At 41.6% G+C, this 21,832-nt stretch overlaps 1 protein-coding gene across 3 annotated transcripts in view; it reads left to right on the top strand.

The window, feature by feature from the left end:
- Nucleotides 1-265: 265 nt before the first annotated feature.
- FRMPD4 (FERM and PDZ domain containing 4) overlaps nucleotides 266-21,832 on the top strand; it is a 298,975-nt gene continuing 277,408 nt past the window's right edge. For 2 of the 3 annotated variants that reach the window (XM_085212172.1, XM_085212165.1), the window contains exon 1: nucleotides 266-701. In XM_085212172.1, the coding sequence (XP_085068298.1) occupies nucleotides 661-701 (41 nt within the window). In that variant the 5' untranslated portion in view covers nucleotides 266-660. Of the gene's footprint in view, nucleotides 702-9,731; nucleotides 9,813-21,832 lie in introns of those variants that run through there. The other variant, XM_085212182.1, reaches the window with a different exon arrangement.

Raw genomic sequence — 21,832 nt, 5'->3', positions numbered from 1 at the left:
TTTCCGCTTTTGGAGGAGCACTCCCAGCCGCAGCCTTCTCTCCCTCGAGTGCAGCGGAGCGTTCTCCCACTCCCCAGGGCCGCTCGTCCACTCTCCATCAGGCGTGCAACCTGGCCTCGAAGGAAGCGCGGGTGCCGAGAATGCCGGGGAGTTCCGCGGGCAGCGAGGCCTCGAAGCCCGGCCGGCTCCGGCGGCTGCAGCGCCGCCTCCAGCAGCAGCCAGCGGGCGGCGCTCGCCCTGGCCGCGGCCGCCTGCGCCCTCCGCTCCCCAACGGGAGCGGCGCGAGGAGAAACTCCCTCTTCCCCACCCTCCGCTCTCCTCGTGAGCCGCGACACAGGGACGGCGGGGGCCCGGGCTGACGGCGACCCTCCGGCCACGCAGCCCCAGTGTCTTGAGTTACCCGGGGAGGGGGCCGGGCAGGCGGGGAGCGAGGGGGCGGAGGAGGAGGAGGAGGGCTGCGCGCGGCTGAACGCCGCTCCTGCGAGATGCTGCAAGCCCAGCTCCCCGCCGGAGGGGGGTAGCAGCCTCTGCCGCCGCCGGCTGCTGCCTGTGCGAGGGCTGTTGCCGCTGCTGGACGCAACCTTCTCTCCCGACATGGAGCTGTCGCCGCCACGGCTGGAGTGAGCGAGTGAGCGACGGGCGGAGCAGCCGGCCGCATGGATGGATGTGTTTAGCTTTGTGAAGCTTGGGAAGCTCTCCGGGTAGGTGTCCGTACCGGGGGGCGGGAGGACGGAGGGCTGCCGGCGAGGGGTGCCCAACTTCCCCGGCAGAGGGGCGAAGGGGCGGCTCGGGCGGCTCGCCTGCCGGGACCTCTCCGCGCGGGACGGGTCATCGCCCTCCGCGGGCGGGCGGGAGAGAGCGGTGCCCGCCTCGGAGCGCCGCCGTGAAGGGGCGGCCAGAACTGTTGGGAACGGGGAGAGCGGCGGTGGGAGCCGGCGCCGGGGGCAGGGGGGCGAGCCCGGGGGGAAAGGGGCAGCGCCTGGCCAAGGAGTGGGCAGGGAGGGACAGGGCGCGTCGTGCTGTGCTGTGCCGTGCCCTCCCGGCTCGCCTGGCCACAACTCTGCGCTGAGCGCGGCTCCGGGAGCGCCGGCTCCTCCACAGCGATATTTTTAGAGAAGCGGTGAAATCATCGGCAGATGATGAGCGCTGCCCCTCTTTTTCGCACGGTGTATGCTGGGGCGCGAGTGAACCCCTGCGCGCAGGGCATGTGCTTCCCGCTGCTGCTTGGTGAGGGTATACGTGTGCTCTCGAATGGATCTTCATTGAGCGGCCTCGGAGTTGCGTTCAGTGTCTGTACTGTTGCGCTGTCAGCGAGTTGCCAGGCCCCAGGCTGCGCAGAGGGGTGAAGGAACACAGCCCCATTAGCCCGTGCCTCTGTACTGGAGGTGGCCCTCCTCAGTAACAGGGGAAACGACGCTTTGCCTGGGAGACGCGGTATAAAAGTGCTCGAGCTGTGGGATTTTTGCAAGGTTTTGGTGTGGATAATCTTCCTAAAGGATTTAGCTTTGATCGCGGTAACCAAGAGTGCTCTGAATTCTTATGATTTTGTGTTGGTACACCATAGTTACCACAGCCCTTGCTGTTTGTGAGGCACAGAATGAAAGCGGGTGTTATGCAAAAGGAAGGGCCTTGCTGAGGAAAGGCAAGGCTGCTGCTTGCTCCGGTGCCGCTCAGGTGGGAGAGTGTCACAGTGATGGATGGTCCTTAAAGACAAATACTGCGTGGCTGGAAGTCACTGAATGCCACAGGTACAAAGAGAGCTGTTATTTCCCAATTCCCTCCACTGCACCTGGCTGTGATTACAGCTCTGTTCTTGGCCCTGCTGGGGCAGAGCAGCTGTTCTCGTTGAAGCACATCATCGTCTCACCCTGCTCCGAGCGATCTGACATGAGGTGGAGGCTGGAATACAGGCATCCTGCATGGCATTCCCTGTCCGTTCTCCCAGCTGACACCGCCAGAGCTGTAACTACAGTGCAAACTTGAAGAAGAGAAAAATATGTGAGAACAGACAAGGAGCAGGGCATGTAGTGTGGTATTTATTTCTAGGTAATTGAATTGCTCAAGCTCTCATATTTGTTGGTAAGCGGTATTTTAGAGAAGCTCACGAATCTTCATGTCTCATAGTTGTCATGCTTGAGTTAAGTGAAAGGGAAAGAAAGGGATATGCCGCTTGGAGATGTTACTAAGCCAAGTACCTGGCAGTTTTTGTACACGTGGTAGGATTTGATCTTTGTTGGTGTACAAAGGCTGTAGCTTTCTGCATGCCTGAAGGCACAAACACTGCCAACACTGAGGTTTGTGTTTAAGTAATTATGGGAAGATCACGCCATTTCTCCAGAAGGACCTGAAAGTTCTTCTGAAATGAAACCGTGAGTTTCAAAGCTTGTGTCCAGCTTCATTGGAATTGAGCATATGAAGCACTCAGGGATTTAGTTTGCTTGTAGATCACAGTAAATCATTTCTGTACCGAGCTACTCTTTTCATTTCTAATTTTCTGGTTGTTAAACAACCTAATAGTTTACACAGGACTTTACTTTTCTTGCAGTTTCCTAGGTAACAGCTAGTTATCTGTTCCAGTTTCACAAGAGCTTTGTGGAGCAAGTGGGCTTCAACGTAAACCCGGTTTGTAATCCCTTGGTGTGTCCGCGTTGAAAGCACCAGCTCTCCCTCAGCTGTTGGAAGAAAGGCCTTTCTGGAAGAAAGCTCTCATACAACAAACAGTATTTTACTGAGAGGGCGATCTTCAGACAGAGTACCTATGGAAAGTTGTTTCAGACTTGGCTTGTACTGAATCTTTTCAAGACTTTCAGTCTTCTTTCTGTTTTACTGTGCGTTCAGATCTTCTCATTTGAAGTTGCAAGTCATCTCTTAGTGTTGAAACCAGTGGCCTTGATTTTGCAGGCAGTGGCATGGGCAAGCCTGTTATGCATGGCTACTGCAAGGGGATGCTTCCTAATGCTGTAGTGTAATTGTAATACACATGGTGAGAATTTTAATTTTTCCTTGATCACTTTGTGTATTAGGGCTCTTATCTAGAATAATCTTGAGATGGAGCAGGAACTCTTAAATAATGCCTGCCAGATAGAAGATTTGACATAGCATTAGTTTGTTGTGTTTTAATTATCTGTGCAGTTTTCTGCCTGCTACCTGTGGTCTTTTAGAGACTCTCACTTCTGCAGCTCCTTCAAGACTCATCCACAGTTGTTGTGGAGGAATGTGTGCATAATTTGGAAAATGGAGGAGTGCAGAAATGTAAGGGAGCCAAACTGGTATGACGGGTGTAATCTTCAGTAGGTTATATGTGTATGCTTCTAGAAGGTGGGAGGGTGTCCCTTGTTATTTCCTTGCCTTTATGGATCTGTCACGTTGTATACCATGCATCTAATAAAGATGTTCATAGTGAAGTTTCTATTGATTTGTAAAAATTGGAGATGTCCATTGTGGTGTTGAAAATAAAAGTATTGTTTAGAAATACTGATTGCACTTTTGTTGGCATACCTTCTCTCCCTTCCCCTTTTCAGAAATTCATAGACTCATAGAATGGCTTAGGTTGGAAGAGATCTTAAAGGTCACTGAGCTCCAACCATCCTGCTTTAGACAAGAAGCTTGGTTTTGAAAATTCTTGTGTAGAATTCTCCACTGGTCTAGTGAATATTTGGTAATAATTGTTTTGGTATAAATTTTGTGGGGCCATTCTCTGGAAAAAGTTATAACATCCTGCTTTTCTAATGAATGTCCACATATAGAAAGTGTTTGCCAAGTCTTAATGGATCATGTGCAGCTGTACAAAGCAGGTGAATATTTTTATAGTGTGGGCTGCATAAGTATCTGGTGCAGTAGCATCTGTAATTCAGAAAGGAGGATTAGTAGGATAGATAAAGTGCACACAAAAATTGCTGGATTAGGTTGGATCAGAGGTCTGCCTTGCCCAGTGTTCTCTCTTAATTGCTTTTAGGGGGAAGGAGTAAAAAGAGTATAAATATGGAGTGATGATTTTTTTTTTTTTTTTTTTTAGTGCAGGTATGAGGAGTGCTGCTGCCCTGCCCAATGTGAATGAGAACGTTTTCAGACCTAATTAAACCTGGCAAAAGGCACAGTGTCAAGCATCTAGTCTGTATGGGACAGATGAACCATGAAACAATAGGTTGGAACAGTGAAAAGGCATTGGCAAAAGTTTAAAGCCTGTATTCGTGGAACGTATATTTAGTTAGAAGATCAGCAGTAGCTCTTCTGGTGATGCCCACAGAGATTCAGTTTCAGAACTTTCACAACGAGACATAAAACTTTCATGCATCTATCTGGATACCACCGTCATGAGTGGGGATAGTGACCCTCCAGACTGGTCCTTAACAGTAATGCTAATCTGTGATGTGTGATAGGTAAATTTAGCGTAACTGGATCTCAAGTTTTGCATTACTGTCATTATTGTTGGGTTGCTTCAATTTATGGCTGTGAGCAGCCATATTCCTGCTGTGCTCCACGGGATCAGCTTAACAACAGAGCAACCCTAAATTTCTGCAAGGGCTTTTCAGTGAGCTTCCAAATACCACTTTTTTCCTGTGAGGTGGAAGTAGGAATCCCTCACAAGGGTGTTTTTCATTGAGGTGGGTAAATATTATTTTCAATTTTTGCACGTCTTTGTGTAGCTAGCCATCCTTAACCAGGTAGATTGAGAAGGCAGCAAGTCAAACAGTTGTGCTTTTGGGTCTCCACTGCTTATAAAAGTGAAACAAGTCTATACAGAGTCCAAGTCTCAGTCTTACACTTTTTGTCTAGTTTTGTAGCCTCTGCAGTCCTGCTCTCACCTCCTGTTCTCCACAGGCCTCCTGTCTTTAGCTGTCTTATCAAGATGGGGTGAAAGGTCTGCTCCTGAAAATCTATGAAGCCAGAAGGTGTGTTTGTAGGCTGTGGGTGTGAGGCCCTGCTTTTGTGAGGAAAAAGATTGCTTGGCTTTGTGGTCTGGTTGTTTGTACGTGGCCAGGAACAGATATGTCTTCCAGGTTTTAGATTTCCAGATTAGTCTGTTTGTTATTTGACTTTTTTCAAAGCAATATTAGAAGATTTCAGGATGTTTGTCTTCGGTTTGTCAGTATATTGTCTTTCTTTGCTTCCTTATCTATTGCTAGTTTGCTGTGGCGTTTATAAAATCACCTTAGGAGAGACACACTTAAAAGTATACATAAGTTACTGAAGTGATACTGTGTACTATTATTGGAATACTTTTATCAGTGCTCTCCGGAATGGCAATATCATAGCTTGCAAGTTACTTTCAGTATTTACAAAAGAATGTGTCAGTAAGAAAGCCTGTGATTATCTTTTTTATGTTCAAAGGAGGTAATTTAAACCTAAAAAGGATTTTATTATACTGGATGATAATTCAAATAACCACAAGTTCACTTCACCTTTCTTTCTATGCTTCATTTAGTAAAACGTTTGTCTATTTATATTAATATAAAAGCTTTGCCTTATATTTTATTATTCATCCATTTTGTTAGCTGACACATAATAAAGATATGTGCTTTAGTATCTATGGTGTTAGTAATATTCTCTGGTATAACAGCTTCAGCAGTTTAGAGATTTATTAAAAACACTCCTTATGTTATAGACTGCTGTAAACTTGTCAAGTTGCCAGTGAATGATGATGCAACTCTTCTAAATATGTATGTTCTCTAAATACTGTTTGCTTAGATACAGTGCTTAAAGGATGTGACATGACGCAACCTTATTTCTTGAAGTATTTGGAAACCCAAAGTCCACAGGTAATATTTTTATTCCTCTTCTTTCCCTAATAATTACTGAAGAGGATGGAATGAAAACTTAAAAGTGCTCTGATTTAACAAGTCATAGCATTTGCAGTGTAATTCTTGAGATCTTTGTTCTGCGGTGTCAAGCCCTTAGTGACAGGGTTGAAACAGGGATGTGGGGATAGTTTCCTTTATAATCACAACCAGTTCTAATGTTTTTGTATGTGTGCTAAGCCAATCTGATCATTGATATTCTCATATGGTTGTACAGAATCGTAGAATGGTTTGCATTGGATGACCTTTAAGGTGCCTTCCATTTCCAACCCTCCTGCCCAGGGCTGCTCCCCACCAGCTCAAGCTGCCCAAGGCCCCATTCAACTTGGTTTTCAATGCCTTCAAGAATGGGGCACCCACAGCTTCTCTGGGCAGCTGTGCCAACACCTCACCTCCATTATTGTAGAATACTTTTTTCTTATATCCAATCTAAATCTCCCCTCTTTTACTTTGAAACTGTTTCCCCTTGTTCTGTCATCACAGTCCCTGCTAAAGAGTTTGTCCCCTTCTTTCTCATAGCCCGTCTTTAGATACTCGAAGGCTGCTCTCAGATCTCCCCAGAGCCTTTTCTTTCCCGGGCTTAACAGCCCCAGCTCTCTCAGCCTGTTCTCACAGGCAAAGTGTTCCATCCCTTGGATCATTTTTGTGGCCCTCCTCTGCATGGGCTCCAACAGCTCCATGTCTCTCCTGTACTGAGGTCTACACATCTGGACTGTACTCCAAGAGAGGCCTCACCAGCGCAGAGTATGGAGGGGCAGGATCACCCTGCTGGCCTTGCTTCTTTTGATGCAGCCCAGAATATGGTTGGTTTTCTGGGCTGTGAGGGCACATTCCTGGCTCATGTCCAGCTTCTCATCCACCAGTATCCCCAAGTATTTTTGGCAGGGCTGCACTCAGTCCCTTTGTCCTTCAACTTGCCCTGGGGCTGCTGTGACCCAGGTGCAAGACCTTGCACTTGGCTTTGTTGAATCTCATGAAACTCTCCCTGATTTTTAAAAACCTTCTTATTTTGTTGTCAATCTGCAAGATTTATGTGGGAAATTCCAGTTAAATTGAAGGATACCATTACAGAAATGTAAAAATGAGGGTATCTTTTCATTTTTTATAATGTTCTAGGTCATTATGGAAATCCAACAAGCTGTTTGTAGAAAATACAAACTGTTACCTGAAATAACAAGGGGATATTATATGTCTTCAGCTCTGCTGGCAATATGGCAGAGAAGGGGTCTTTTGCAATTCTTGACAGCATTTTCATGTTATGTCAGTGTATCGCAGCTGGGTATCTGACTAATGGGATGAAGTAAAATCATGCTGGAGCTAACACCTCTTATAAAACAAGCCATCATCTGGGAAGGATGCAAAAAATCCAATGTGAGGAAGGGAAAAATGATTTTGGTTCCCAGTGTCATGCTCAAGCACCTCTTTTAAAAGAGATGAGACCATCCAGATGTACATGAAATTATTCATTTTCAAAACTGCTTGCATATACTCTGTTTGATTCTAACACAAGTTGGAAACTTCTGGTGCTTATAAGATGTCAGAGTTTAAAATATTAGAGAGACATGCCTTGAATAAGAAGGAACTTCTGATAATATGAAACTCTACTTAAAGCTGCTTTCTATAATCATGAGTAATCATAATTAAAGTTTTCTGAAGTTCCTTGGAGATGTTTTTGAACTCATAAGATTGTACAGGTTTTGAAGGTATGTTATATAGAGACTTTGAAAGCAATCTGTGAGAGTCTGTTTCTGACAATTATCCCATTGATTTGGAATGATGTAAATAACAGTACCAACAGTATCAATTTTAATAATTAATTGCATGCTCAAATCTTAGTGAATTCAGCAACGCCTAAAATTTGTTTCTGTGTGAAAATACATTGGAACTGGAAAAGTAGAGTACTCCAGGACTTAAAACTACCTCCTACCTGAGTCAGGATCTAGCTTGTTAGAAATCTCTATCAATATTTCTTTAGTGTGGAGTCTATAAAAATAACATTTCATAAGTTGAGTGTTACAAAAACAGAAAATTATTTTCATTAGTTTCAAGCAACAAAGAATTTTGGGGAAAAAAAGTTCTAAATGAGAGAGCGCATTCTGAAGGCATGGTGGAGGGTTATGCAAAGGTCTGTCCTATTAAATAATCTTTTGCTGGTGATTTGAAATAGGAGAGAGATGTGATTAAAAGCTGATGAGTATCTTCTTAGAAAAGTCCTTTGTGAGATTTATTGCTTGGACAAAAATAACTTCCCTCGATGGTAAGGAAAATGATTGCTGATTGACTTGGCTGTTTTTACAACTGTTTTAAGACTTTAACTTTATATAAAATTCTTGATTTTCTTCTTCAATTTTATTATTATGATCAGGGCCTACAGCACAAGATTGCATTTTTATTATTGTGAAGTTAGTGAGGGGAATTGCCAGGTATTTTGTTTTTAGTTTAGGGAGTTTGAAAAGATGGTATCTTTCAGGATTTTGGTAATCATTGGTAAAAAGGAGATTTATACAGAGGAAAAAAGAGATGGTGAAGAGAGAGGAGATGTTTGTATGCCAAAGTTTTGAGAGTGAATCCTTTTCTGATCTTCTCATTCTCAGTAGTTTTTTAGGTTCTGATTGAACATTTTGAAACTTTAAGGGGAAAAAACCTTGGGTGACTGGAATTAGGACCATTTTTTTAAAAAAAAGATATCAATAAATACAGTAAGTATGTATGCATTTGTTGACGGAAACTGCTTGGTGATTTTCATTAACAACCAGAAAAAGTCAAGGAAGTTTCTCCAGTGTTCTTCAGAATTTGATTCTGTATATGTACTTTTTGTATTGGTGAGTTTTTGATCTGTATGGGGGGCCAAGGGGTGGACTGGATTTTGCCATTTTACTGTTTGTTTTTAATCTTGAATTTTTATTAGGTTGCTCTAGATTTGGCAATATTTGTATTTTGGAGAGCAAAATGCTCATTGTGCTGTAAATGTTCCTTGAAGCGCTAGTGGTTGCACCAACAATGTAGAATAAACCAGGAATGTGTTACATGAGGTGTGTTATTTCACTTGAACTCCATGTTTGATTGAAGTAGAGCAGTAGAGAACTGAGGAGAAATCTGGAAAAGGTCTGTATCTACAAGATTGCTAGTGCCAGAATGTGCCATAGCCACCTGAAAGCCTGAACAATGGCGATGACTTAGACCTACTGTAAATTAGACTATTACAAGCTTGGCTTTCTTGAAACATCCATATTACAACATGGACCACAAGAGAAGGGAGGTGACAGTTGCACAGAAGCCCAAATGGTGCTGAAGTTCAGATTTGTCTTTATTGCTTGCCTTTATTAGCCCAAGAAGTTACTACCTTTGATGCCTCACGTGCTTTAGCAAGATGGGGCTGTTTGCTCAGCAGCTCAGTGTGTAGCAGGTTGCTGTAGCTTCAGCTGTTCCAACTTTGGAAGAGACGAGTGTCACTAGTTTGGAGCGTGCAGTGTGACTAATCAAGTCCAAGTGCAGTTTATGTATTCAGGCAGAAGTGATCAACATTCACGGAGAAGTGTTTTGACTGAGGTTAAGTTACTGAGCAAAGTTGTGCTTTAAAAGTATTTGCATGCATTTTTTTATTTTTTTTTTATGGGCTGAAAACCTCAGATGATCTTAACCCAAACATTCGTTTTTATTTCTGAATATGTACATGTATTTTTTTTTTTTTTTTTACCTAGGAGAAAGAAGCAGACAGCTTTCTCATTAAGTTGGCTACCTGCCTAGGTTTTCTGTTTGCATTCTGTATGTTGCCTGCGATGTTTACAAGGGGTGCATTTTCTTCTGCCAGGGCAGAGAGTCAAGAGGGATGGAGAAGAACTGCACACGGGGAATGTTCTGTACTTCATGACTCCACTCTAAGGGCAGGGTGAATAGGGGCTGGAGTGTGTAATAGGGGAGGAGTGTGTAATAGGGGAGGAGTGGCAGAGGACAGAAGACGGAAGAAACCGAAGAAAGTTAATGATTGCTGCATTGAAGGAGGGCTTATTTGTCGTGAGTGTATTGAAGTAATTGTTCCAGGCTGGCTGATCTTTATGCGAAGATGAACTTGCATTGTTGTCGACGTAGGAGTTTATTTGCTCCATAATGCTGCCTGAATTAATTGGTGTGTTTAATCTGTGTGACTGCTATGGGGGAAGAAAAGGAAGATTTTGCTTCTGCATTACAACAGAAAACTTTTTTCCTTTGATTCATCACTTCTTGGATCTAGTGTTATCTAGGGGATATAAGTGACTTGAAAGGTGAAATAAGGAGGTTCCTGTTTTCTTGTGCTCTGGCTACATTCAGACACTGGTGAGGAAGGTATTCTTTCTCAGGGTGAGCCTCAGCCCCCCTGCTGCAGGATTGCTGCAGGTTGACTATTTTTTTTCTCCCAAATGCAGATGACTTTATTGCAAAATTTATAGTAACTGGAGATTGTGCTTTACTGTGGCTTAAAAAAAAAACCAAAAACACACACAAAAGAAGACAATCAACCCGAAGCCCTGAAAACCAGAAACATATGGAGGAGCTGTGAATGTGGGGAAGAGTTAGGAGTAGGTCCAAGCACTTTCAAGTGCTGCAGGAGTGCACTTCCTTCTTGTGGTTAACCTGGCCTAACAACCAATGCAGGGAGGCCTTATGAGACTGTGAGGTCTGATCTCACAAAGGCGGTTTTCCCTTCTCTTGTCTTATTCCCTATAACCCTTTAGATGAATCTTATAGCACGGTGAGCTACTTGAGGGAGTAAAGCCAGCAGTACACTGGTTTTGGTATGTTTCTTTTCCTGCTGGTATTTAAACTGGACCGGAGGAAGTGATTGGGGGATGTGGCACCAGGGAACGTGGTGGCAGGAGGAGAAGTAAAGCAGGGCTCCTCTGGTGAGCTCTGCTACGTTATCAGTTGGTTATGTGAGAGCTGTGGTACGGTGGTAGGAGCTGCTGCAGGAGGTTATGGAGAAAAAGACTCCCATTCTAGTTGCTTGTGGGGAGGCTGGGTGAGAACCCCTCACCTGAGAGGCTTTGGGGAGAGGCAGGCAACCTGGAGATGGGTGGGATGGGAAGAGGCTGCTTCAGCCCCTATGAAGTTCAGCAGATCTTTCCTGGTTCCTTTGGCTTTTCCCTTTCCATTTTCTGCCTTTGGAGATTGTTAAGCTGCCTTTGAGTAATGTGGCTTTTTCTGGACAGTGGCAAAACCAAGTACTCTCAGGATGCTAAATGTGGCTTTCAAGCACCTTGCACATCCCAATGTACCTAGGAAGGATTCCGGACTTCCTTAGGACTGTGAACTGTTTTAATAAGCAGGAGGGTGAAACAGTTGTCCGAGGTATTAATTCATGTATTATAGGAGATGAGCTGTCCAGGACAAATTACAGACATGTTGTTTAATTCAATAATTTATTTATTTTTCACTAACAAGCATGTATTTGTTCATATCAGTAAGCTTATGGTTATATGCTTCTCATGTACAAGTTTTCCTGATTCTGGAAGCTGTCTAATGAGCTGTCTAATTTTCAAATGCTCTGTTTCTGAACTGAGAAAGGACATTACTTAGGGAAAATACTGTGCTGCATCTCTGCTGCTTTTGAAACGACAAAGAATTAGTTGGAGAGTATTAGTAGCCTATTTTTTCAAACGCTCTTTATTTTTAAACTGGAAATCAAAGTTTTACAGAATGTATTAATTAGCCTGAATTTTTAATTCAACTTCAGACACTGTGTTTATTTCTTTTTTAACACAAAGAGAAGTATACTTCAAGGAGTTTATATGCAGCAAATTTTCAGTTCCTGCCATTTCTTCTGTCACTCCTTATACATATATGGCACTTCAGCAGCTCTTAACTATTGCTCAGATGCTTTGTGATATTTACCTACCAATTTGTATTTACAGCACTGAAAATGTGAGTGAGAGAAGGTGGTGGTATCAGCGTATCCAGATTACTAATATTACTTTGTAAGTAATTCTTACAATATGAGCGGTAGAACGAGTACTTCCAATATTTTTCTTTTATGTTAATTCTCTGTTGCTAGATGCCAAGTATATTGCTTTTTTTTTTTTTTTAATACCAGAAATGAACTTTTTTTCCCAAAGCAAAGCAGTAAATTGTTTATTTTTTCCTCTTGATGCTCTTAATAGGCATTAAGGTACAGTGACAGGTCTTGTTGAAATGGGATGTTGTGCAAAGGCAGTGGAAATGGTGATCTGGAAAACTGGCAGATTCTGTGCCCCTGCAAATTGTTTCCATGCTTGCCCTAATTGGGATAAAGGCATCTGTTCTGTCTGGGTATTCTTACTACCTGTAGTGATAATTGTTTAATGCATTTAAGGGTAGTCTGCTGTGTAAAGCCTGTAAGAGGAACTTCCACTTTTCTAGAAGTTAATGCAAGCTTCATCCTTTATCCCAACAAAAGTACTCTGTGTTAATGGCAAAATGCACTGCTGTTGATGTGCTTTTGTTTTGTTGTCTAGAGTACAGCTTGACCTCACACTGTTCTGTGGCCTTGAAGCAAAGAGACAAGTGCATGCTTGTGGGAGTACTTTCATTTATGTTCATTAGCCATTACTGTTGGAGTTAATATTGTTTTCTCATGTTATGTTCTGCTTCTCAAAAAGAGAAATTGTGTTCTCATGTTAAATGTTTAAAATTTTTATTTCACAGGACAAGATAAAGCAGCATTAGTTTAATTTTTCAAATGGTTCATAGTTCGGTGCTGCAATGAACAGCATCCTAATTAGAAGGCACAACACCTATCTCACTGTGCATTAGCTCAAAATGGCTGAAATTGATTTCAGCTGCATAAAATATTACAAGATCAACATGTATTTACCAAGCTGCAGTGATAGCAGCTGACATTTATTCTCTCCAGTGTTTAAAATACTCTTTTTCCAGCTCTAAATGTGGTGGAAAGCAGGGAACAGTTTGTCTCTGATTCTCTCTGGTATAGTTTGCTGCATTATATTCCCCTTCCCAGTTGGTTTTCCATTGAAGCAGCTTTCTTGTGCTAGATCCCCCTTTTCATTATGAATACTCGATGCCAACTTGCAAGTTGTTGGAGGAGGAAACTTCATTCGTTTTCATTTGATCTTCGCATAAGTTTGGTAAATAAGGACAGCATTGGCTGCTTTATATTTCAAATATAGTCATTTTGTTCTCTCTTCACTTACATGTTTTTGACTCTGTGGACAGTGTGATACCAACTCTTATAATTAAGTTGTAGTTTGTTAATTTTTTTTTTCCTTTTGCCAAACTGTATGAACATTGCATAGGCTAAATAACCCTGTGTACAGTGTTTCTCTCTTCACTAAGAAAATAACAGTGTAAGTTCAATCCCAGCCAAAACCTTCTTTTCAAGAAGACCTGTTGGATTCATCTGGTAGGACCTGCACATCTCAGGTATCGGTTGTTTTTGTGTAGTTAACCACGTGTGGCCTTCGGTACCAAGAATGGTGGAATCAAGGAAGCTCCTGTGGCACAGAGCTGCAGTAGCTCCTGTAGGTATGTTTAGCACCTGTGTCAGGTTGACTGAGGGGAGGAAATGTGCTACATAGTTTTGGGTCATCTTCCCGTGCTGATAGAGTACTTCTGAATGTGACAGTTCCCAGGCTTGGCAAATTCTTCATCTGGCATGTAAAATTTGCATTACATTTGCAGATGACATGATTTGCTCTTCAAGATGGCAAGCTTAGTCTAACTACTGATTTGGATAATTTGCTGAATAATGAGTATTAATTATGACAAAGTAGTTGAATGTAAGGGTGTAGGAGTCTGTAAATGTGCTGATGCACATACACATGCACATACTTATTGTATATCTCCTACAGAATATATAGCAAAGACTCTTTAAAATGTAGCAGTCATTTGAGAGGTAGTGTCCACATCTTTCTGTTCACGAGTTAGACTTTCATAAATCGTGCCTGTTGTGTTGAAGTCTATAGCTTCAGAGTAGAAAAAAGGATACTACTTCATCTCTATGGAAAGGTTTGATATGTGGTGACTAGTGATGTTTGATAAACATCAAAAAATGCTAAACACATACAGAAAATACAAATGCTCTAACAGTGATAGTGGCCAACTGAATGGAAATCTTATTTATGCCGTTATCAGGCACTGACCCTTTCTCAGCTTGCTTTTGAGATTGGATCACAGAATTCTGATGTGAACTGTATAAGGGGATGGTTCTTCCAAAGGAAGCCACTAGTCAAAGAATCACAAGTTTGAAAAGGACCTACAGGATCATCTAGTCCAACCTTCCTCCCATTACCACTGCTACCACAAGCCTTTAAACCATATCTTGTAGCACTTAACCAGATGCCTCTTGAACACTGCCAGGGACGGCGACTCTACCACCTCCCGAGGCAGCCATTCCAGTGCCTGACCGCTCTCTGAGAGAAAAAGTTTTTCCTCATGTCTAACCTGAACCTCCTCTGGTACAACTTGTGACCATTTCCTCAGGTCCTGTTCGTTGCCTGGGAGAAGAGGCCAAACCCCTCCTCACCACAACCTCCCTTCAGGAAGTTGTAGAGTGCAACGAGGTCTCCCCTGAGCCTCCTCTTCTCCGGACTGAACAATCCCAGCTCCCTCAGCCTCTCCTCACAAGATTTGTGCTCCAGACCCCTCACCAGTTTTGTTGCCCTTCTCTGGACACGCTCCAGGGCCTCAATGTCTTTCTTGTAGTGAGGGGCCCAAAACTGAACACAATACTCGAGGTGTGGCCTCACCAGTGCTGAGTACAAGGGGATGATCACCTCCCTGCTCCTGCTGGCCACACTATTTCTAATGCAGGCCAGGATGCCGTTGGCCCTCTTGGCCATCTGGGCACACTGTCGGCTCACGTTCATCCGAGCATCAACCAACACCCCCAGGTCCCTTTCCTCTTCACAATCATCCAGTTACTCGTCCCCAAGCCCATAACACTGCATTGGGTTAATGTAGCCAAAGTGCAGGACCCGGCACTTGGCCTTGCTGAACCTCATCCCATTTACCTCAGCTTATCTAGATACCTCTGAAGGGCCTCCCTACTCTCAGGCAGATTGAAACTACCTCCCAGCTTGGTGTCATCTGCAAACTTACTGAGGGTTCTGAGTACCTTGCTGTGTATTTCTTTTGATGGCCTGCTTACTGGAGGAAAAATAACTGAAGACAATTTGTTTTATTTTCCTTCTAGAACTTTTAGTTGGTTTGTCATGATTATCAGTAAATTAACAGATGATGACTTCTAAACAATAATGCCAAATCATGAGCAGTTTTTGAGAATGAATGCCACGTTTGGTGTTACATTACTACAGTTAGGTATTGGATGATATTTAAGGATTTTCTGCAGAAAACATTATTCCCATGCGGAATTGTTTTAAAACATCGTTTTCTGGTTTGTTTATATTTAAAGACACTTATTCACACTAAAATTAAAAAAAAAAAAAAACAACAAACCACAAGCTTTCCTCTGTCCTGTGTCCCTGTAGTGATTCTGATTCATTGCAGAGGCACTTGGTTGTGACAGAAGAGTGGATCACCTGCAGTCTGCTCAGCTTGCTTCTGGATTTAGCCAGAAGTCTGCTCCCTAGGATGGGAGCAGCACCAACACTGTCAACTGCCTCTTAAATTTTTTTCCCCTGGTTTCATCTTAAGCAGGTAAAGATGGCTGCAGGAGTGCTTCTGCTGAGAATGTTTAGTGTGACATGTCTACTAATAATTTGGAAGGAATACTTCAAACTGTTTGCATGTGTTGCCAGCTTACAGCTTCTTAACCATTTGCAGAAAAAAAATTGTATTTTCCTGAATGTGGAGAAAACCTGACAGCATTCAATTCAGTGTTCCCTTTGACCAGTGTGGACTTACCAGTATTTTTTAGGAACTATTTTGTGTTCTTCTGTATAATAAAAAATTAACATTCATGAAGATGTCCATTCTTACGTGGAATGTTATGCTTAGTTTCAGGTACTTTTTTTTTTTTTTTAAAGAATCAGAGAATAAAAACTACAGGAGAGGAAAAGCTTTTATATGGTGATGAATTCCAAAATTTGGGAACTGGTTAAAAGAAGGGAACTTTCTTGAAGATGTACATGTAGCAAAAGTACTAAGTCATGGCCTGAACCAGTGACTGAGCACCTGGTGGCTTCCCAGGGCCAACCCAGGGGAGCTCAGGTGCATGCAATGTACCTGAGTGACTGGAAAGGGTGGATCCAAGATCCACCCCTTCCCAGACCTCATTTAAGGGTTGGCAGTGGAGGCAATAGTATCCCTGCATACCTGAGGCCTTCTGAAGATTCTTTCCTTCCTTTCAATGCACAACTGTTGCACAGAAAGAAGTTCTCACTTGCTGCAGCCTAGGACCTTGCTTCTCTGCTATTGTTGCTGTGCTTTCCAGTGTGTTACAGCATTACAGTACAAAACTAAATTTTGGGGTAAGGTAAAATGGAAGTTCCCCCCCTAGAGAAAAAAAAAAAAAAAAAAAAAGTTTTACGACAGTACATCCAATGAAAATGAGCTTTTGTTTAGTATTTATACTCTTTGCAAATCTTTGGTACCATTGAGAGCCAGATTTTTCTGGAATTTTAGAGTCTGATATACAGTACAGTGTATTAGATTAGTTCAACTTTTAGTTGATTAAGTAAAAAAAAAAAAAAAGTTGAAAGATCAGTTTACTACAAATCGCAGCCATGACTGGCCATAGTATGAACATACAGATGAGGGAAATCTTTTAAAACTCTTTGCTTTGTTAGTGATTGTTGTATTTGGGCCCACTAATATGTTAGTGCAAAGGAAAATACAAACCTTACAGTGTTCATTAAGCATAATTGGGAAAAGTCTTCTCATCCGTTTTCTACATACTATAGGGTATAATACTTAATTGAAACTGTAATGGAGCAAGGTTTACAGTCTCTAGCAATCTATATATATATTGGTGATAGGGAAAATAGAATTTTATAACATTTTCTCCATTCAGAGAATAATACAGTTGAAGTGTTGAGAATCTGAAAGATCTGATGTTGTTTGGCTGACGGTAAATGACTTTATGATGACTTGTGTTTAGATTTCTCTGGGATTTTTTTTTTTTTAATTTTGTAGTTTAAATGTCTGTTTATAAGAGCTGCAGAAAAATACAGAACACATGGAGGGCGAAGAGGTAAGCCACCTACTGAGGGATGTCCCTACATTTGCTATGTGGTATGTGAAAGTGAGCTAGTGTTAGGTGGTTTCATGTATGTTAACTTGCTATCTGTGTGAGCTTGTAAGCACCATTTCTGTACTTGTGTGTCTACAAGCCATGTAGAATCACTTATGTTTGAACAAATATCTTTAGAAAGTGGAATAGCTGAGTAACTTGGTTTCTAAAATGTTAGTGACCTCTTAAGCTTCTCAAGTGTTAAGTAACTTTGTTCTCACAGAAAATATCTTTAAATATGAGAATTTGCACATAATTCCTGATGTTATTAAGTGTTCCAGACAAGTTCATGTTGGCTGACGCAGAATACCAGATGTCTCTGATGAGCAGATCTGGGAAATGGCTTGGCTTTAGATAGTAGAAAGCATCGTTAGGAACAGTAGTGTTTGAGAATTTTTGTCCTTCTTTGGATTTGTGTGTTTCATATCCCCTTTGGATGTGTGAACCAGCAGCTGTTCCTGAGTACCAGGCATCGGGATGTTCCAGGGAGAAGGAATGAGTGCAAATACAGGAATGAAAAATGGAGCTGTAAAGAATGTAACGGCCGACTGTTAAGCAGCCCTAATTAATAGGGTTGCCTGCCTTGGGAAAGTGAGTCTTCTGTTTCCACTCTCTTTTCCGGAGTAGCTGTGGTTTTTATTCTCTCACAATCGTGCAGGCAGCTTTGGGATTGGAGACTGTGTTAGGACTCCCTACTGCCAGTGCTCCCTCTAACTGGTTGCTTTTTGCAGTTTCCCTCCAACACTGCTGTTAATAAAGAAGTTGTGCTCTTGGCAGAGGTGCCTAAATGCTGTTTTGCTCTCTCAACTTATCCTTTGTCTCTGGTCTACTTCCAGTTTGTAGCATGTATCTCATACATTTCAAAGAAAAGCACAGGTTATTTTACTCGTGCTCTTTTCCTGCTCAGAGATAACATTTTGTAAAATGCTTTATTAGAGGACAGTCACAAATTTCCGTTTCATTTTAAAACAAGGCCAGGTAAAATCTTCCAAATCCAGCAAGATTCCTTAGAACATAGCTGTCAAAATATTGTTTTGACAACTTCTACCAAAATGATACAAGAAGGCTACAGTACTGGCAACTATGGTTTTCTCAAAGTAGAGCTCCAGTGCAATATAACACTGCACTGGGAGAGTAAGCTACTGTGCAGTTGGTTTTTTATCCCCTTCCTTTTCCTCTTGTTCTTTGATGCCAATGTCAGTACCAATTAAAACATCAACAACAACCAGAAAAACCCAACACCCCCAGTAACTAACTGGTTTAATTATGAAAATATATTAAAAAAATGATTAAAACGGTTTAAGCTTGAAAATGAATGTCTCTTATGCCGGAAAGACATCCAAAAATGAACTTTTAATGATACTGCCTTTTTTCCTGATGCACTGCTGCCTTTTTCTGTTATATGTGCCAACTTTACAGAGCTAAAATTAACAGTGGGACAGAGCAAAAAATAAACTGGAAACTATTTCTGTGCTGTCCTTGGAAGTTGAGTATGTAGTCTTTTGTGTTGAGCAGTGAAATAAGATAAATTACTTTTATGGTTACTGATCTGTATTTTCACACATTTTATGTGTGCTCTTAATACAGCGAGATGTAACTTGTAGATTGGAAGAACTTTTCTTATGGCTTTGCTTTGATTTTTGGAGGAAAAGCTGTTTTGGTAGTTTTCACATCATTGTGATGTTGTTGAGATGTGTTATGTGCCTGCTAAGCCAGAAGAGGGAGCACAAATTAAGACCTTACTGGCAAAGTATTGTGTTTATATCCTGAAGGCTAATCAGGAACCATGGAAATATTGAGGTCAAACGTGTTAAGTCAGAGCACCTTATTCTGTCATAAGCATGTGCATAGAGAGTAGGAAATAGTGAGCCTAATGAAGGCTAGAAAAGAGGGAAATGAGCATGTTGCCTACTGAAGAAGTGAAAAAGGTTAGTAAAACAAGTGCTTGGTATGAGGCCTTTTAAAACAAAACTGAATGTGTAGGTCAACTTCAAATAACAGGCTTAATAAACCAGTTCAGTCAGTGTGTTTGATTTGTAAGTTTGGCAGTGTTTCTTATGAATAAAAAATGATTTATGTGTCATTGTACAGACCAAATCTGTTGGATACCTGAGAGCTTAATTCTTGCTAGAGCTTATTCAAATGCAGTTTATTGAATAAAGCTCTTGGGCCATAACATTGCTATAGTGTGTTTGTAAAGATTTTATTTTTTAAATGAGAATGCTGATTTGTAGGGTTGCTAATTTCCATATATATGGATATATACAAATACTGCTGTCATGGTTTTATGATTTTTGGTTATCAATATTCCACACCACAACATCATGTAGTGCACTGGGAGTTGCAGAGTTAATGCTCCAAGTCCGGGAACCTGTCTGGAAGAGAGTTAGAACTACATTCCCCAGAAGATTGTTCACTGTTCTGTTACAGTTTCTCTCGGGAACAGATACAAGGCTTCGGTAGTTCCACCTGACGGGCCCTTTTTTTGGCTCTCTTCTCTGGAGCTTGACCCAACTGCATGTCTTACCTCATCATTATGGTGAGGCCTATCCACCTTTATCCACATTTCAGACACTCTCTAATTATATTTATTAGCTTCAATTCTAATTATATTGTATTGGAGTGTGCTATCTTGCATTCTGATAGCATATTTAGTAAATTAGTTTGTTTCTCCTCAGATCATTGCTGCTGTTTTTAATTATTTTGGGGTCTCCTGTTTCACCTTTCCAGAGGCATGGATTTGTGAATCCCTCTGCCCTGCTAGTCACAGAACCGGGCCCAACCAGCCCGTAAACCATTGACACTGCACATACATATATTTATGTAAAAGTACATACTTTATATCTGTAAAAATTCTTAGTATTTGTCCTTTTATAAGTTATATATTTTTTCATGATAATACCAACTATGTGATGAGTGTAACACTAGTCACTAATGACAAATGTGCAAGGACACTGACATATTGATTAAACTTCACAAATTGTTCTTCTTGATGTAGACAATTGATATTTTAGCTCCAAAGAGCTGTTGACAGATTAATAGATATTTTGAGAGTATAGTTATCTTCTGAGTTTGTAATTTTGGGCGCATTAGCTTACTCAAAGAGTGTGATGTAGCTAAATGATATTTTGAATACAGTAATGAAAAAAGTAAAACCACATGTGTATTATTCTCTTGCATGGTGGTGGTTTTTTTTTTTGTTTTTGTTTTCTGTTTATTGTGGGGTAGAACTGCAAATCTTGTGTCTGCAGCTATTTGCTTTATTACCTTAGATGTGCTGTTTCCAATGTTATGCTCACAGACTTAATAAGCTAATCCAGGAAACTAAAGCAGAACTGTCATTTTGAAGCCACTCAGCTGGAAGACTCTTTGAAATCAGTTTAGAAAGCTGCAAGACTATTTTTGTTTTCTCTTTAATTTTTAAAGATGTATTGACGTGTTCTGTTGTTAGTGGTCCCCTTTAGTAGAAGAGGTGTTACAGAAAGTTTGCCTCTCTTTGTCCAATGCAAATTACACCCCAAATGGATGTGATTTACATTTAGGAATGATGCCAGTCTGTGGATGATTTAAGGATGCCTGTTTTCCTGATACGTATTTTTCTTAAGCTGCTAGGGCTAAATTTTGAGAACGTACGCTTCAGTACTTAAGCAAAAGCTCACACAAGCAACCCGAGTACTGGAGTCTCTGCTGATGTTCCACGATATAACAGAAAGGCATAACTGAATTAGGAATGATAGAATAATTATTTTTATTTAACTTGCTATTACTCATAGAAGCTTCCAAGACTGTGGAATATTTACATGGGCTGTGCTTTATGAAATCTGAACTCTTACAGTTTGATCATCTCTTCTTCCTCTCTGCTTAGGAGACAGTTGAAGCATAGGTGTGAAACTATTGTGTTGTTTTTTTTTCACTTGAAGAGGACTAAGGCTATAAAAAATCTGTGGTGAGCTGCCAAGCGATGCATCAGTGGTTCAAGGAAGTGTGATGGGCCACTCCTCCCTCAGGATTCCTGAACCTCAGAGACTTAGTCCTATAAGTGTTTTGAGGTTCAAATGTCAGCACACATTTGATCATCCCTATAGCAAGGCAGTACTGTGCTGATGGCAGTGAACCATGGTGACTCAGGTTAATTTCTCATCCTTGAGCAAATAAATGAAATATGTTATTAATCAGACTAATTCCACACTAGCTCATGCTCTGAATTGTGCTTTGTCTTAGATGATCCCCAGGCAGGTGGTTGAGTCACCATTCTTGGATGTGTTTAAAAACTGTTTGGATGTAGTACTCAGGGATATGATTTAGCAATGGGCTGTTAGGGTAGTACGGTTAGATTGTGGTTGGACTTGATGATCTTTAAGGTCTTTTCCAACTTGAGCTATTCTATGAACCAGAAGATAGCTTTCAATTTCGTTCAATGTGATGGTACCTCCAAAGTACCAGCTTAGAAGTAAGTGTTCTTAGGTAATGTTCTTTTCCCTTTTCCCAATGAAAGTTTAGAACTGTCAAGGTTGTTTGGTCTAGCAAGGATGAAGCATTATTGGACTTGTTGCTTATCAGTGTAGAGATCTTTAAAGAGGTTAAGATTGGAGGCATTCTGGGATGTAGTGACATCTGGGATATAGTATGGAGGAACATCAGCTTGGCAAAGAGTGGCATCAGGACCCTGAACGAGTGCGAACTTTCTAACTGTTTAAGGAATTATTGGATGAGATCCACTGGGAAACTGTCCTTATCGACGTAGGAATGAAACAGAGCTGGCAGCTCTTTAAGGATACCTTTCTGAGAGCACAAGAGCATTCCTCAGCATAAGAAATCAAGCAGAGGAGGCAGGAAACCAGCACGGCTGAGCAATGACTTGCTGGTCAAACTG

The sequence above is a fragment of the Meleagris gallopavo genome, chromosome 1 (genome assembly GCF_905368555.1).
Source record: "Meleagris gallopavo chromosome 1, MGAL_WU_HG_1.1, whole genome shotgun sequence".
In the NCBI taxonomy this organism is placed as follows: Eukaryota; Metazoa; Chordata; class Aves; order Galliformes; family Phasianidae; genus Meleagris; species Meleagris gallopavo.
This window is presented reverse-complemented; position numbering and strand designations above follow the sequence as displayed.